Below are 16,167 nucleotides of genomic sequence, written 5' to 3'. Positions count from 1 at the left end.
GCCAGTCATATTTTCCTAAGGATAGAGATTTCCTTGATCAGGTTTGTGAAGTACCCTGGACTCATCTGCAAAATGCGAGTCATTTCTTGGAGTGGTTATTTTGAGAATCAGCTAATATTTCTTTAACGTTGATGCTTATTTATTTCAATTTGAGGCTGAATCTTCACCTTATTTCCAAATTAAGGGGTGCGTCTTGTTTGGGACTTGTAAATCCTAGGCATTTACTCCTAGCACTGCTGCAAACTGTAGCACAGCATGGACTCTGCTCAGATCCTAGCTCCACCACCTGCGAAAGCTGCTTACTCTCTTAAGCCCTGGTTTCCACATATGTGGAATAGAGACAGTGATTACCTGCTTAAAGAGTTGTGAGGATTACGGCGCATATAAAGCACAGCATCTAACACATGGAAAGTGCTCAATACACATTAGCTATTATCACTGCTGTATTATCAAAATAAGTGTGCTATATTCCAGGAACAAAGCTCACATGGATATAAACATTATGGAATGTCTGTTAAGTACATTACTTTATAGCCATATATCATTTTGGTTTACGTATTCTGTCACTGGAAGATACGTAAGGTCTTTTTGGTTTACGTATTCTGTCACTGGAAGATACGTAAGGTCTTTCTCACATATTATATGTTGTCTGTATCTGTGCCAACCATCTCAATGTTCTGGACCCAGACACTAATGTTGAAGACAGACAGCTCATGGATGTCTCTCTCCCTACCCCCTCTTCCATAAAGAATTCATTGCTTTGTCCAAAACATTAATATCACCCGCACCGAGGAACTTTGCATAGACTTTTATAGTTGAAACAGACATCTCTCTGGCCAGGGTTGGCAATGTGCTGCCTGGTTCTTTCTCTTCACTCTTCTGGTTGAACATCTTTTACAACTAAGCCAGATGACACAGTTTTCAAATGGGATGTCAGATGACCAAGACATCAACAGAATCATTCACCAGTCTCCCTTCCAGTGGTCCCAAATGTGGTCAGCTGCTGAGAAGGGAGAGGCTGGGAAATGCAGGCGAGGCCTGGGGAGGGGAACAGAGGGTGGTGAGGTCGGAGGAGGAGAGAAAAGGATGGTGAGGACAGGGGAGGGGAGTGAAGGGTGGTGAGGCTGGGGGAGGGGAGTGGAGGATGCCACCGCACCCAGTCTAGACAACAGAGTGAGATTCCATCTCAAAATAAAACTAAACAAAACAAAGACACGAATAGTACTTCCTAGTGCTACGGGCCCACCATCCTCACCTGTGAGTCCCATTGCCTTGGTGCCCACAGTGCTGTGTTGTATATTCACAGAAAATACCACTGTCTCAGCTAGTAGTGCTCAAATGGAGTGTCATGACAAATGGAAAGTGTAAGTAATTTGTCACAAATATGGACATTCTGTAGATACAATGGCTTTTTTAGATATTAAAACAGATTTAGGATTATGCCTCTAATAATGTTATTCTCGTACACATTTCAATAGCTTCTTGAAGGGCCATAAAGCCAGTAGGCCAGGAGTGAGACCAACCACTGATGCCACTTAGAGTGTCCTTACTGTATACCAGACAAATTTCTCATCTAACCCTCCCAACAACTAAGTGGAGTAAATATCATCCCTCTTTTAAAGATATGGTGATGGAAGCTCAGAGAAACTAAACAATGTGTTGTGTCATGGCTGGTAGGAGCAGATCCGACCACACAGCCCATGTGCTCACTCTGCCTACTACTTGAATATGCACACGGGACATTGCTACACATTTACCATGCATGTCTTGGTAGGGGGAAAAACATCTGAAAACATTTGGTCTAACATACAGTGTGCTGAAAAATTACTTAAAAGCTTCAGGTTATGTCCCCAATTTAATTAATTTCAGAAAATCCTTAACCATCAATTGGAATAAATAGGCAGTTGTTGGAATTAGAAGTTCTCAGTTTTGAAATGTTTTTGCCATTGTCTGGCTCATTTACCTTCTCTTTCTTCACTTGTTGGTGCAGGACTGTTACTGCCCTGAATGCTGGGGGTGACAATGATGAAAGCTCTATAGGATCACTGACAAAAAACCTTTGGATAATGTCAATAATTACAGAGTCAGTGGTAATCTTCAACAATCTGGGAATACAGATTCTTCATAAAATACAACATATTAAGACTATATAATACTAGTACCAGGAGATTAAAAAGCATAGCTAGGTTGTAAAATGTTGCTTAAACAGGAATAATATCTGCCATTTGGGATCACTTATGTGTCAGGCACTGGACAAAGCATTAGGCTATGATTCAATCTTCACAATTCTATATGGCAGAAATTATTACCACCACTTTACATATGAAAAACCAGAAGTCAGAGAGGTTAACTTACCCACAGAGACATGGCTTATGAGTACAGCTGCCTGGCTAATGCCCAGGACCTACAAAGACAAAGTACCTCTGTATCTTCTACCCATCTGCCAGCTTTCCCTAAAAATTACATAAAAAGCATAGATGTCTCTTTTAATGGTGACCATTTCATTTTGAATAGCGTATGCTCGTATGTAGCCAGTACTCACCTACTTTTGCACATGGGGGAGTTGTACTTCCCCACCTCCTTGAAGTTCGGTAACCATGTGACTGGTTCTGGCCAATGAAATACGGGCAAAAAATGTGTGTCACTCCCTGACTGAGCACTTACTCACAGGGGTTCGACTCTCTTTCCATAGCAGTCATGGAAATCTGTATTGCTATGGTGGTGCCAAAGATCAAAGTAATCTGAGGTGCTGATCCAGCATGTGAGGAACAGCTTTTTCCTCGAGAGTTGCTGAAACCCATGGGGGGTTTACACAGTTGAGAAATAAACCTTTGTTATTTTAAGCCACAGGTTTGGAGACTAGTTTTGACTACAGCATAACCCATCCTACTCTGGCTGGCGAAGATGGTGAAGAGAATTATAAAATAGACGTAAGGCCTGCTCTGATGCCCTGTAATGGTACACTATGTTTGGCTGAAACACGAATAACAACTAAAAGGCTGGATAAGAGGGAGCAGTATTCTGCAGCTGAGCTCTCAAAGGTCTTAAAACCGCCTAGAATTGAACCACCTCTCTTCCCACTTTCAAGGAGCTCAGCACATCAGTGAGTCCCATTGCATGACACCACTTCCTGAGAAATCAACACCTCTAGATGTTTTCAATAAAGTAGTATGGGAGCTCTGGTCAGTGTAGAAAAGGGGCAGTTTTTTTGAGGATCACTGTCCTGTTTGATAAAATTGAACTAAGCAGGACTGGTCTGGTTTAGAGGGCAAATACAGACATCTTTCAATTTTGACTAGTTTTGTTGCTATCCAAACTGGATCCTGAGACAAAATGTGTTTGAATATATCATATTATTTATTTAATACTCAACTGCATTAGGAAAGCTAATGCAAATTTTTACATCTCAGCTTTCCATTTTCTAAGCTACTAATACTTTCATTTAGGTAAATGTCAGACAGACATTTTTACTTCCTCCCCAACTTTCACTGTATGACATACATAAAGGCCAGAATCTGTAGTGAAGTTGATTTAGAAATCAAAGCAAACTTGTAACTTTCTGAGAAATACGATCCTGAAGTATGCATCAAAATGATCAATTTTTAATCATAGTAAAAAAGGCACAATTCAAAAGCAAAATCTTTCTGGAAACATGAAATAAACTGAACAGGAGGAATAACCCAGGAGCTTCTTAGAACCAGGACCACTTTGAGGCTAAGATCCAGCCTAGTACGAATGATTTCTGACATGCTTCTTGATTTAATGTGCTAAAAGGTCAGGTTCTCAGGGGCAATTCTAAAATGAATTTCACTCAGTCAGGCTTTTATTTTTAGTAACTGCAAAATTTAGGGAAGTTTCCTCCCTGCCAAACGACAGTATATACCACACCTCTGACTGCCAAGCCTCTTTTTTTTTTTTGAGACAGAGTCTCACTCTGTCACCCAGGCTAGAGTCCAGTGGTGCTATCTTGGCTCACTGTAACCTCTGCCTCCTGGATGTCAGCGATTCTTCTGCCTCAGCCTCCTGAGTTAGGAATACAGGCGTGTGCCACCGTGCCTGGCTAATTTTTGTATTTTTAGTAGAGACAGGGTTTCACCATCTTGGCCAGACTGGTCTTGAACTCCTGACCTTGTGATCCACGTGCCTCGACCTCCCAAAGTGCTGGGTTTACAGGTGTGAGCCACCACACCCAGCCTGTCAAGCCTCTTTCTAAAAGTTTTCTCCATTACTGCATTAAACATTTTATAACAGCTACCATCAGATCATTATTTTCATATCTTAACCTAATGATCCTGCCTCACTGGTGTGCACACATACACACATGTGCGCAAGTACACACATGACCAACATGCAGCTACAGTCCCCACTTCATGTCTTTTTAAAGACCCAGCTGAAAGGCCATCCCAGAGTAATGAAGGCGGTCTTAAAACGGATCCATTGCCAAAAATACTTGCATGTAAATACTTTTATTTTTACATCGTAGAGGAAGCTACCACTTTTTTTTTTTACAGCATATACATGAACATAGGTATAAACCAGTAAGAATGAAAGAAATAGCATATATCTAATGAAAAGAATCAGAATTTCCAGAACACAATAATACCTACATCCTACTTTTTGGGAACCGAATGCCAACTACATATATATAACAAGGTAAGTGCTGCTACATCAGAGGTACCAAAAACACTTCTTTAGGAATTGTAAGTAAGTTTCGTCCAGCACCCTGGATGCTAAATAAATAGGAAAGTCACTCTACCCACTTTCCTGTTTCCATCTTTTAGGAATTCAAGTTTATTAAAAATTTTGATATATAATCCTGTATCTATGATCTCTTCAATACTTTCAGAATGGTAGTTTTGGACCACTTTAAAGCTTACGCTCCTTCTAAATTTCCCAAAGTGTTTTTGCACTCTTTTTCAGATGGGCCTCCTCTTCAGGGGTCAGCTTTATCTTTATTATGTTGGTAATACCATTCTCTCCCAGGATACAAGGAATACTGAGGAATACTTCTTCATCTATTCCACAGAGGCCCTTAATTGTGGTGGAAACTGGATGTGTTCTCCTAATATTCTTCAAAATACTTTGTTAAATTAGCTACATATAGGCCAATGGCCCAAGAAGTATAGCCTTTCATTTTGATAATCTCATAGGCACTAGCAGTCACTTCTTTGTGGACACTTTTCCATTGCTCAGGATCTTTGTCAGTTCCTGTATCAGAGTTCACATCCTTCAAAGGGACACCGGCTATGTTCACTCCACTCCACACAGGAACACGAGTCTCCATGCTCTCCGAGGATCCATCCACGGCAGCTTTCAGAATGGATACCAAGCTTTTGTCCAATCAACAAACGAAAATGAGCAGTATCCAGATTACAGCCACTTCCAATAACACGGTTTCTGGGAAATGCACTCAACTTCCAGGCTACATACGTTAAGATATCCACTGGATTGGAAACAATAATCAGTTTGCAGAGGGGGCTGTACTGGACAATACTAGAAGTCATTAACTTGAAGATGGCCACATTTTGCCAGACTAAATTAAGGCGCGTTTCTCCCTTTTCTTGGCATGCACCTGCTGTGATAATCACTAGATTGGAGTTTGCTGTGACAAGGTAATCTTTGCTACAAACAATATTCAGCATTTTCATGAAAGGGCTGCCATGTTGAAGATCTACTGTCTCACCCTTTCAGTTTGCCTTCATCAAGATCCACAAGGGCAAGTTCATCACTCAAGCCTTTTAATAAGATGCTGATAGCGCAGGCCATGCCCACCGATCCAGTTCCTATGACGGTGACCTTACTGTGATGAACCAGCTCCTCGGAACTGAAGCGCTCAATAAGCTCACTCTTCACAGTCGCCGTCTTGCTCACGGTGGTGAAGAGCCAGGCGCACTTGAGTGGCATCTGCGCTGCCTGACGGGGTCACAGGGCCATCCCCAGGCACAAGAAATTCGCTCCTGCTGAGCTCACACTCTGGATGGCCCACACAACAAGCACTGTCCAACTTACGGCTGCTCACTCAGGAAGTGGAGGGAGAGAATGGAAAAAAACCGTTGACCAGAATGTTGAGACTCCAAGAGCCGTGGGCAGCACCTTCAACCCTCTATGGCGGGTGCCCACGACCCGCCTCTGGCCCTCTACCACGGCTGCGCAGGCCTTGCCAGCGCCTCCAACACGTGCTTTCTGTGGGTGCTCAGACTAGGGCAGTGAAGGGCTGTTTCTCCAGCAAGTGATTTCTGGAGTTAGTTTTACTAAGAATACTTTCATCAATAGTTGACATGCTTAAGAGGCTAACCCAGATCCCTGGAATTACTAGTTTTCTATTTTTAGTATGAATGCCAAGGAAATCAGGTTACATTTTCTGAACTGTGACCCTGCTGGGAACGATAGGCCCCCGTGCTTTGCAAACTGGTGGCTGCCTGCACCATCTCCCAGTGTCCCAGAAGTGGGCTCCTGCTTTCTGGTGTACTGCGCTGGAGGCCTATTTATAAAAGATCCCACTGCCTTGCTGCCACTTCTGGCCAGGACCCACACTGAGACAGTCAGCTGGAGCTTGAGTGGGGTAGGAGCCGGCTGGGAGTCACTCCAGCACTAAAAACTCACCAGGCAAGAATGCTACTTCTTTCTCATGATGGAGGAAAGCCTTTGATTGTGCGTCCCGAAGAAAAATGACTTCTCAGGTGAAAGTTGGTGATGTAACCCTCAATTAAAATGAAGATCTCTCTCAAATGTCCTTAAAATGGCAAATTTTAACCAATGCACAAATCAGATTACTGACCAAAGTAGTGAAATACATTATCTAGTACAATGTGGCATCAATATGCCTTACTTCTGCATTTCTTTGGGCAATCTTAAGAACTAAATTCCCCTAACATTTCTGAGGAGGTGTCAACTTCACATCTGATGAAATGCATATCCTAATAAGCCCAGTAAATTACAAAAGCTCTAATAAAAACGATGGCACTTCCTCCTCACTTATACAGCATTTTGACCATGTAACAGTTCCTCAAAACCTCGCTCTCTTATTTAAAAGCAGTGTGCTCTTCTGGAATGGGCTCCTTAGAACATGCAGCCCCTCATGATCAGCAAAAGATTTGTTTCAGAGTATTGAATACTGACAAAATGAATACTTTATATTTGGAATTGAAAATCTTTTTTTTTTTTTTTTTTTTAGACAGAGTCTTGCTCTGTTGCCCAGGCTGGAGTGCAATGGTGTGGTCTTAGCTCACTGCGATCTCCACCTCCCAGGTTCAAGCGATTCTCCTGCTTCAGCCTCCTGAGTAGCTGGGACCACAGGCACACACCACCACACCTGGCTAATTTTTGTATTTTTAGTAGAGACGGGGTTTCACCATATTAGTCAGGCTGGTCTCTAACTCTTGATCTCAGGTGATCTGCCTATCTAGGCCTCCCAAAGTGCTGGGATTACAGGTGTGAGCCACCACGCCTCAAAAAAATGAAGAAAAAAGGCAGCCCAGGAGGAAAGGAACAATAAGCAAAGGAGTTGGTGAAGGTGGGAAAGGTGTGCCATCAGCTGAATTCCTGGCATCCTGTTTCAGGGCAACCTGCTGGCCATGTTTTCCTTATCAGTAGGGATCAGACACCCTGTTCAGATGACAGAGCCACAAACTCCATGACATACCAAATCATAAGAGCACTAGGTACGTGAATTCTCTTAGCACTGCTAGTCAGATTTATGGTTAACATTTGCCAAATTAAAAACTGCAGTTTTAAAAGGGTCATCTTTATTTAATGGTGGCCAATGTTTTAGAGAAACCCTTTAAAAGCAACAACTTTTGATAGCTGTCATTTCTTTTATCTCAGTCATAACTTGAAATGTTTTAACCTGGTGCCTGTTCCCACCATCCACCTATAATGATTCCTTTCACCAGTCAAGTCATTTTCCAAGATAAGTGTTCTTGAAAATGAAATTCAAGGACATAAAGCCTCTTTGCTGGATGGCTACTTTCTACAGTCATTTTCTTTCTAGAGTTTGAACCTCTTCAGAACTACAATCTCCATAATAGCTGCCTCTTCAGTTTCTCCCCTTAGCCACAACTAAGTCAATCTTAAGGGGGGGAAAACTGTTCAAAATAAAAACACACCAAACAACGCAGCTTTTTTATTGACAATAAGTCTTGAGATAAAAAAGGAAAGCACTAACAAAGATGAAGAGATGTATGTGACCTCCAGAGAAGATTTAGGTCTACTGAAAGATGTGGCAAGCCAAATATAGCTAGCCAGCTCCCTAGTGACTTCCTATCTTAGGTGGCTCATTATTCCTTCTGAATTGAAAACCTGACTCAAATCATCTATTCAAAATGCAGTACAGTAATATAGGTAATGGACGATTACACCTCAGTACTTTCGGTTATGCCGCTTAGGAGGGAGGAAACAGGAAATGAAAACAACCAACAAGCCCCTGGGCCAAGAATGGCTGCAACTAAGTCATTATTCCTTTCACCTGGATTCACACCCAGCTCTCAAATCCTCCTTTTCCTGCCTGGGAGTCTAGTTCTGACACTCCATTCTCTTGCCAGTCTTTGCCAATCCCCTAAGCAGAACTGACTTTCTAAAAGCCTATGCCACCACTGCACTTTGTACCTCTCCACTATAGGATTTATCACACACAATTAAATGTAAAATACTTATGCATGTGTAGCTGCAAGAAGGATCACCTTTTGTTTACCAGCGTATCCCTGTCCTCCAGAACAGAGCTGGGCACATGAACAGGGATTTGGTAAATGTAGTAGAAAAGAACGAGTGATTGTAGAGCTGAGTAAGGCTGGAGAGTGGCCTAAAAGGTGACAGAGACAGAAAGGCGGGGCTACAGACCCCACCTAGAAAGAGTTCCAAAAATCCAGGTAAGTAAAATGGGTAGGTGGCACTCACTGGGGCATCTTCAGAAAGTTGATGCATAATTTCAAGTAAAGCTTTGGCTAAGCTAAAACATTTTGTGGCTATTTTCAAAGCCCATATCCACCTTTACCAAGTTAAAAAAAAAAAAAAAAAAAAAAAAAAAAACCTACAGTGCTAGAAATGCAGTGAAACAAATCTGCAGTGGTAGAGAGACTATTTTTATCCTTTAAAGTTATTTAAAAATGTTTTGTTCTTTGGAATACTTTAAAAAGGGATACAATGAAAGCAGTGTTAATTATTATAAGTTGATCTGAAATAAGCCATGAACTCACCAGCATGCAAGGGGAACATTATATAAACACAATTGTTTTGAAAGCCGTCTTCGTGATTTGAAAAGTCATAAAATACAAATTGTAGTTTTAAAATAAATTAGTGGGCTCTAATTCTATTGCTCAGTAATTCTAACATGGGAGTCTTTGCAAATCCCAGCACATGAAAATATTTTCCTTTGTTGATAACATTGGGAAGGCTGGAGGAAGGACCAACAGAGGCCCACAAAGAATAGAATAAAGGCAAAACATCAATCCAAAGAACAACACGGGGATAACTTCCTGTTTATGGTATTTAAATATAAAATGAATTGGTAAGCTCTTCTATTAAATAACACCAATCACATTTTTGTTCTTTGAAAGTAGCATCTTATACATAATTTTTGATGTAATGTAAAAGAGCCACTTGTGTTAATCATTAAAAAGGAAAACTTATAATGTGGCATAAAACATGGAAATCAAGGAAATTAAAATTCATTAGGCTGGGTGCTGTGACTCACACCTGAGATCCAAGCACTTCAGGAGGCCAAGGCAGGTGGATCACTTGAGGTCAGGAGTTTGAGACAAGCCTGGCCAACATGGCGAAGCCCCGTCTCTACAAAAAATACAAAACTTAGTCCGGCGTGGTGGTGTGCGCCTGTAGTCCAGCTATTCGGGAGGCCGAGGCAGGAGAATTGCTTGAACCCAGGAGGTAGAGGTTTCAGTGAGCCGAGATTGTGCCACTGCACTCCAGCCTGGACAATAGAGTGAGACTGTCCAAAAAAAAAAAAGACCCACTGAAATAAAATGGTAGAAGTGATGTGATCAGATTGCATTCAGTAAATACTCACTAAACACCTACAATGCATTAGGCACTGTTACAGGTACGAGGACGCAGCAATGACCAAGATAAAGGAGGTCTCTACTTTCAGAATTTACATTCTTTTTGTGAAGACTGATAAAACAAGACAGTAGTCAATACAATCTCATTTTGCAAGAGGTGCTACAAAGAAGAAAAATAGGATAATTTCAGAGAGTAACTGGGTGGTGGGAATGAAGACATTTGGAGAAGCTGCTCTGAATTAAGTTTGGGTTGAAACCCTGGATAGCAACAAACAGCCAGCAATACAAGGACCTGGGGAAGGAGTTTCCTGGGTAAAGCTAGAATAAAGGCCCTAGGCAGGAACAGGCCCATGTGCTGAAGGAATACGAAGGCTGGCAGGGCTGGAGTGCAGTGGGGATGGATGGGATGGGCAACTGCGGTGGTTCAAGATGAGGTCAGTGAGGTCGGTGAGGCTACGTCATGTAAACCTTCTTCAACAGAAGCCACTGAAGGGTTTTAAATAAGGAATTAGCATGATCTGACTCACATTTAAAAAATATCTCTGGCTGCTGTGTGGAGAAAAGATTCCAGAGGGAATAAGGAAGAGGCCGGAGACTAGACACGAAACTCTTAAAACACTAGGCAACAGTTGATTGGATGTGGACAGATGAAAGGAGGCAGGCCGTGTTCAGCGGCAGTGCTGACCAGCAGGACTTGCATGCATCAGATGACGGGAATGAAGGGAAATGAGAGAATCCAAGAGGATTCTCACCAGAGTTTTTGGTTTGAAGTGGAAGGATGGGATGATGGCGGCATTTATGAAATGGGGAAGACCAAGGGAGGAGCAAGTTGGGAATAAATTGAAATCAAGTGCTCTAGTTTGGACATGGGTCGTCTGACACGCCTGTGAGAATGTGTGAGGGTGCACAATACAAAGCTGAGACGCCAATCTGAAGGTCAGGACTGGAGCTATGTATCTGGATGGCATCAGATCATACTGTTTGCTGTAACACGGCAGGGACTGGATGAAACAGCCAAGGGGCTGAAGACAGAGGGAGGACAGAAGAGTCTAAGTAGGAGCTACTGGACACTGATGTTTAGAGGCTGGCCAGGGCAGGGGCTAGCACAGGAGACAGGGAAAATGGCTCGTGAGGTGGAAGGTATCTTGGAAGCCACAGTGTTTCAAGAGGTGGTGGTGGTTGTGGGGGAGCTCCATTGTGCCAAATGTTGCTGGAAGGGCAAGTAACAGAGGATAAAGTAAGATCTGGCAACAAGGAGGGCACTGGCAACCTTAACAACAGTTCCAGTGCGGCGGGGCAAGGAGCTGGACTGAGAGCAGAAGGGGGAGGAAGTGGAGACAGTGACCACAGACAACTTTTGGGAAGTTTTTTTTTGTGTAAAGGGGAGCAGACAAATGGGCTGGTAGCTGGAGGAGGCTAAGGAATCTCTAGAGAGAACTTTCACAGGTGGGAGAAACTAGAGCATGTCTGTACACACTGTAGCAGAGAAGGAACACATGACAATCAGCTAAGGCTGAGGATAACAATGAGGGCAAGGTCTCTTGTAGATGATAAGGGGCAGGATCTAATACCCAAATGGCAGGGGCCTGGGCCTCTGGCAGCAGCATGGACCTTTCATCCCTGTTAACAGGAAGAAAGGCAGTGTGCGTGGTAAGTCCAGAGAAGGTGAAGGCCACAGCGCCCTGGCAGAAGTGTGGAGAAAGAGCTGCAGGGAGGCAAAGCAGGAGGCAGGGAGAACAGAGAGCTGTTAGAATCATCGTGGAGCAAGAAGGTGCCCTCAACTGTAGCGGCTGTGGGGGTCGAGGAGAAGCAAAGTTTGGTGACTGATTAGATGCAGGGGGAGAAAGGCTGTGGTCAGGAATGGCCACCTGGCTTTTCTCTCTGGGCAGCTTTGTGGGTTATGCTACTACTCATGGGGAGAATGACTCAGGAGTAGGCTGCAGTTGGGGACAAACGACAGTTCATTGAGGAACATATGGGATGCCTGCAGGACATCCAAGCACCTGGGTCCAGTCAAGTGGGCCCATGGGCCTGGGCTCAGGGTGTAAATGAAAGCATCAGTGGCTAGAACCTGTTAAGGAGGAAAGATGGGGGATTAAAAAACAAAACAAAAACAAAAAAAACCTTAAACATAACTGTGCATTATAAAGTAGCAGCATTTCACAAATAAATGGGACAGTTGGCAGTTACAGATAAGAGCCAAACAGGAATCAAGAAAATTCATAAAAAGAGGAAAGAACTATAAAAGCCTAGAATCTGTCAGTATAAGAAGCAAACAATAAATGATTGATCTGAGTCATCAAGAAAAAGTTAAATGGTAAGCAATTTACATAGTGGAAAAATACATAGCACATTAGAAAAATGATTTCTTCTTAAAATTTTTAGAAACATTTCAGGTAGAAAAATCCATTTGAGAGAACATCATTTTCTGATATTCTGGTAAGTGAATACTTACAAACTGTGCATATCAACTAAATACAATACTGTTCCACAGTTTTAGATATTTGTAAGTGACTAATCAATCATAAGCAGCTTTTAAAACTGAGCTTAAGGGGAAAGCAAATGCTATCAGTCTTCAGTCTACAATGCTTTATTTTAGAGAGATCTGCTCACGTGTGCCCAATTTTCTAAGCTCAGTCTAAGAAATAAGGACAAAGAAAAAGAAATTCCAAGTGAAATCAAGGCTACCTTCCTCCTGTGGGATGCGGCTGGGAACATTATTGAGATAACGAAGTCTGATCTGTGTCAGACCTCCGAACGAAAAAGCTTTTATGGCAGAGCTGATTTGTCCTAGTCCTTGTTGCAAATTCCCACTTTATAAAATGCTTGGGGCCCTATTTTACTTATACAAGGAAACTGGTGAGTTCTGAAAGAGATATTTTGGAAATATGCCAAAATAGCGGATTCCCCGGCTTGGCTTTTTAAAAAAGTACATTGGTCATTATCGTCCATTTTAAAGTGAGCAGGTCCCTGTGATTCGCGTTCTCTGTCACCAAATTGCTTGTCCACATTTACATCAAGTGCCTCTCCCCACTACGATGTTAAGCCTATTAGAGCTGCAATGGAACGGGGAATAAGGGATATAGAGATGTTTTTGTCACCTCTGACTTGAACTTCCTCACTGATGCTCAGTGCTACTTCCAATTCATTTAAAAATGATTCTGGAAAAATATTCCCCAGTCCTCAAGCTGTTTGAAGGCCCAAGAGGGTGACAGATGGAACTACCTCTGCAGGATCGTGATGACTGCTCTGGGAGTTCTAGTGAGCACTGTGAAGAAATGGAAGCGAGGCTGAGTACACTGACGTGTGTCAGAATAAGAAACTGAAGCTTGCTTCCTGGGGACAGAAGCTGGTAGAGACCTCCAGAAGCACTGAAATTAGATTAGGCAAGGAGGCAGAGGGAAATTTATCAGCCGATTCTCAGATTTCCCCTGCAGATCCCTCAAAAGTGGCTGCCATTAAAACAACTGGCCAGGAGACTCAGGTTTATTTTTAATCTTTGATCTAAGTCAATGAAAGTCTATAGCACTGAAAGTCTACTTCCCTCCTTAGAGATTGTCAAAGTTCAACATTTCTAAGCTTTTTCACAGTTTTACCATTTACATATGGGGTTGTAACAGTCACTCTACCATGCTGCCTCATTTGAGATGAATAGGTAAAAATAATGCAGGAATAAATGTACTAATAAGAGAAATACCAGACTACCAGTGAAACTTAAATTAGCAAAGAGCCAAAAGAAGTTTGATTGTAATTACTAGCTAAGGCCCTCAAGCTGGTCATGAGGTTACTAAGAAGTGAGCTTAAATATTATCATAAAAATTATACCTAGGAGCAGCTATAAAAAAAAACTGAAGAAAATAAATTTTATTAGAGTACATCCAATACTGTCCTAGAGGAAAGACACAATATTACTTCCCTTAAAGATTCTCTCTTATCCTAGGAAAGTATAATGTCCGTGTATAGAGACATATTTAAAATATATCTGTTTTATTCACATTTTACTTTTTGTTTTTTAAAGAAAAGGAGGTCTGGGCTCTTGAGAAAGCAGCAACATCTATTGGCAAAAGAGGAGGCAAGACAGGGCCCAGGAAAGGTGTGCAAGGCTCCAATCACAAATCACTTCCCTAAAAGCCTTTCCAGCAGCAGGGGCTCAGGAGAGATACAGGAAGAAAAAGAGTTGGGGGTGGGGGTGGATTATTTTCTATCAATCAGACTGGCAAAAATTTCAGAGTAACAGAAGGCACTCAGGGCAAGGATGCCAGGAAACTTTTATGCATTTTTGACATCTTCTAAATTGTATAAACTTTTCTAGAGGGCTGGTTAGCAACAAATATCAAAAACATTTATAAAAGGCACTTTGACTCAACAAACAATAGCATCTCTTGTACAATAAGATGTATGCCTATAGGTTCCCTGTGGTATTTAATAGTGAAAAATTACAATCTAAATGCCATTGGCAGGAGACTGATTAAATAGACTGTAATATACGACAGGGTTCCATGTAGTGATTAAAAGTGATGGAGATTTATATACTCTGCTGTGCAAAGATGTTCCTGTGAAAACAGGATTCCAGAGTAGCAGGCAGTAAAACAGCATTTCTCTACAATTCTATGAATATCCTACACAAGATGATCCAAAAAGATGTTTCTACTGTAATTATGATTATGACTTAGTTGGATTTCTGGTGATTTTTTCTTCTTTTTTTGTACTTTCTACACTGATTTTTTTTTAAATGAGTACATATCTTTACAAAAAATACCCGACTGTCTTTTTAAATTTTGAGTAAAAAAAAATATATATATGTAAATGTAAATATATATATTATATATAAATATGTATATAAAGACAAATATAAATATAATATATATATATAAAGACAAATACTTTTCTTTTTTTGAGACAGGTCTATCTCTGTCACCCAGGCTGGAATGCAGCGGTGTAATCTTGTCTTGCTGCACTCTTAAGCCCTAGCCAGGCTCAGGTACTCCTCCCACAGCTCAGCCTCCTGAGTAGCTGGGACTACAGGCATGTGCCACCATGCCCAACTAATTTTAAACATCTTTTTGTAGAGGCAGGGTCTCACTGTGTTGCCTAGGCTGGTCTTAAACTCCCAGGCTCAAGCAATCCTCCTGCCTCAGCCTCCCAAAGTGCTGAGATTGCAAGCATGAGCCACTGTGCCCAGACTAACAAATGCTTCTTATCCCATGCTAAAGGGGTAAAAAACAAATCAAAAACTCCCTTCATTTATAAATTAATTTTAAAATTTAAATCTCTGGACAATTTAAAGTATTTCACAATAACTAGAAACATTTTCATTTATGGTTTTTATTACAATTGAGGTTTCAGCTCCTATGAGAACAACAGCTATAAATTATCTGTAAATTCCTACTATGCTAGGTATCATGAATACATTCTCTAGAAGCCACAATAAAGGTTGGCAATGGCAATTCTACCAGTCCTTTGAGATAACCACCTCCTCACAAACGCAGAGCACAGGTCCATAGACATAGCACATACACCTTTGATAAAGTTCTACTCACACAAACTAGGAGTTATTTAGATATCTAATGTTTCCTGTTTTAAGGGGAGGAAAAAAGTCAAGGTAGTCTAGCTATAAATAATCTACCTATTTTTAAAAAATTTTACTTATTTTAATTTTTTTCCTAAACCTCTTAAGAATCCTTCAAGTATCAATACCTACTACAAATAATAAAAGGTAAAAAGTTTAAAAGTCACTGCTCTTGAGTTACATGTAAATAACCGTATGTAAACAGCAAGGTTTCTTTTTCTTGATAGTTAGGGAATCACCAGTTAGTACAAAAATTCTTTAGATAATTTACCTCAACTATTCTCCAAACTTAATCTGTCCTGATAAAACAACCTAATCACAGTGTCCCAGCATGTACTCACCTGGCCTGATCATAGTGCCACATGTGCACTCACCTGGCCTCATCATGGTGCCCCAGTGTGCACTCACCTGGCCTCATCAGAGTGCCCCAGTGTGCACTCACCTGGCCTCATCAGAGTGCCCCAGTGTGCACTCACCTGGCCTCATCATGTGCCCCAGCTGCACTCACCTGGCCTCATCATAGTGCCCCAGCTGCACTCACCTGGCCTCATCATAGTGCCCCAGTGTGCACTCACCTGGCCTCATCAT

The 16,167-nt window shown here is 41.6% G+C and overlaps 1 protein-coding gene and 1 pseudogene across 2 annotated transcripts in view; both read right to left on the bottom strand.

Moving 5' to 3' along the window:
* Window positions 1-4,454: 4,454 nt before the first annotated feature.
* LOC108311280 lies at window positions 4,455-5,941 on the bottom strand (annotated as a pseudogene).
* The window catches only part of LOC108311290 (transmembrane protein 242-like), a 24,139-nt gene continuing 12,426 nt past the window's right edge, over window positions 4,455-16,167 (bottom strand). For both annotated transcript variants that reach the window (XM_017538728.2, XM_037741948.1), the window contains one exon: window positions 4,455-6,733. In XM_017538728.2, coding sequence (XP_017394217.1) covers window positions 6,725-6,733 — 9 coding nt within the window. In that variant the 3' untranslated portion in view covers window positions 4,455-6,724. The remainder of the gene's footprint in view (window positions 6,734-16,167) is intronic.

Source organism: Cebus imitator, unplaced genomic scaffold (assembly GCF_001604975.1).
Source record: "Cebus imitator isolate Cc_AM_T3 unplaced genomic scaffold, Cebus_imitator-1.0 Scaffold6, whole genome shotgun sequence".
Classification (NCBI taxonomy): domain Eukaryota; kingdom Metazoa; phylum Chordata; class Mammalia; order Primates; family Cebidae; genus Cebus; species Cebus imitator.
The sequence above is the reverse complement of the archived record's forward strand: the minus strand, read 5'-3'. Positions and strand labels throughout refer to the sequence as shown.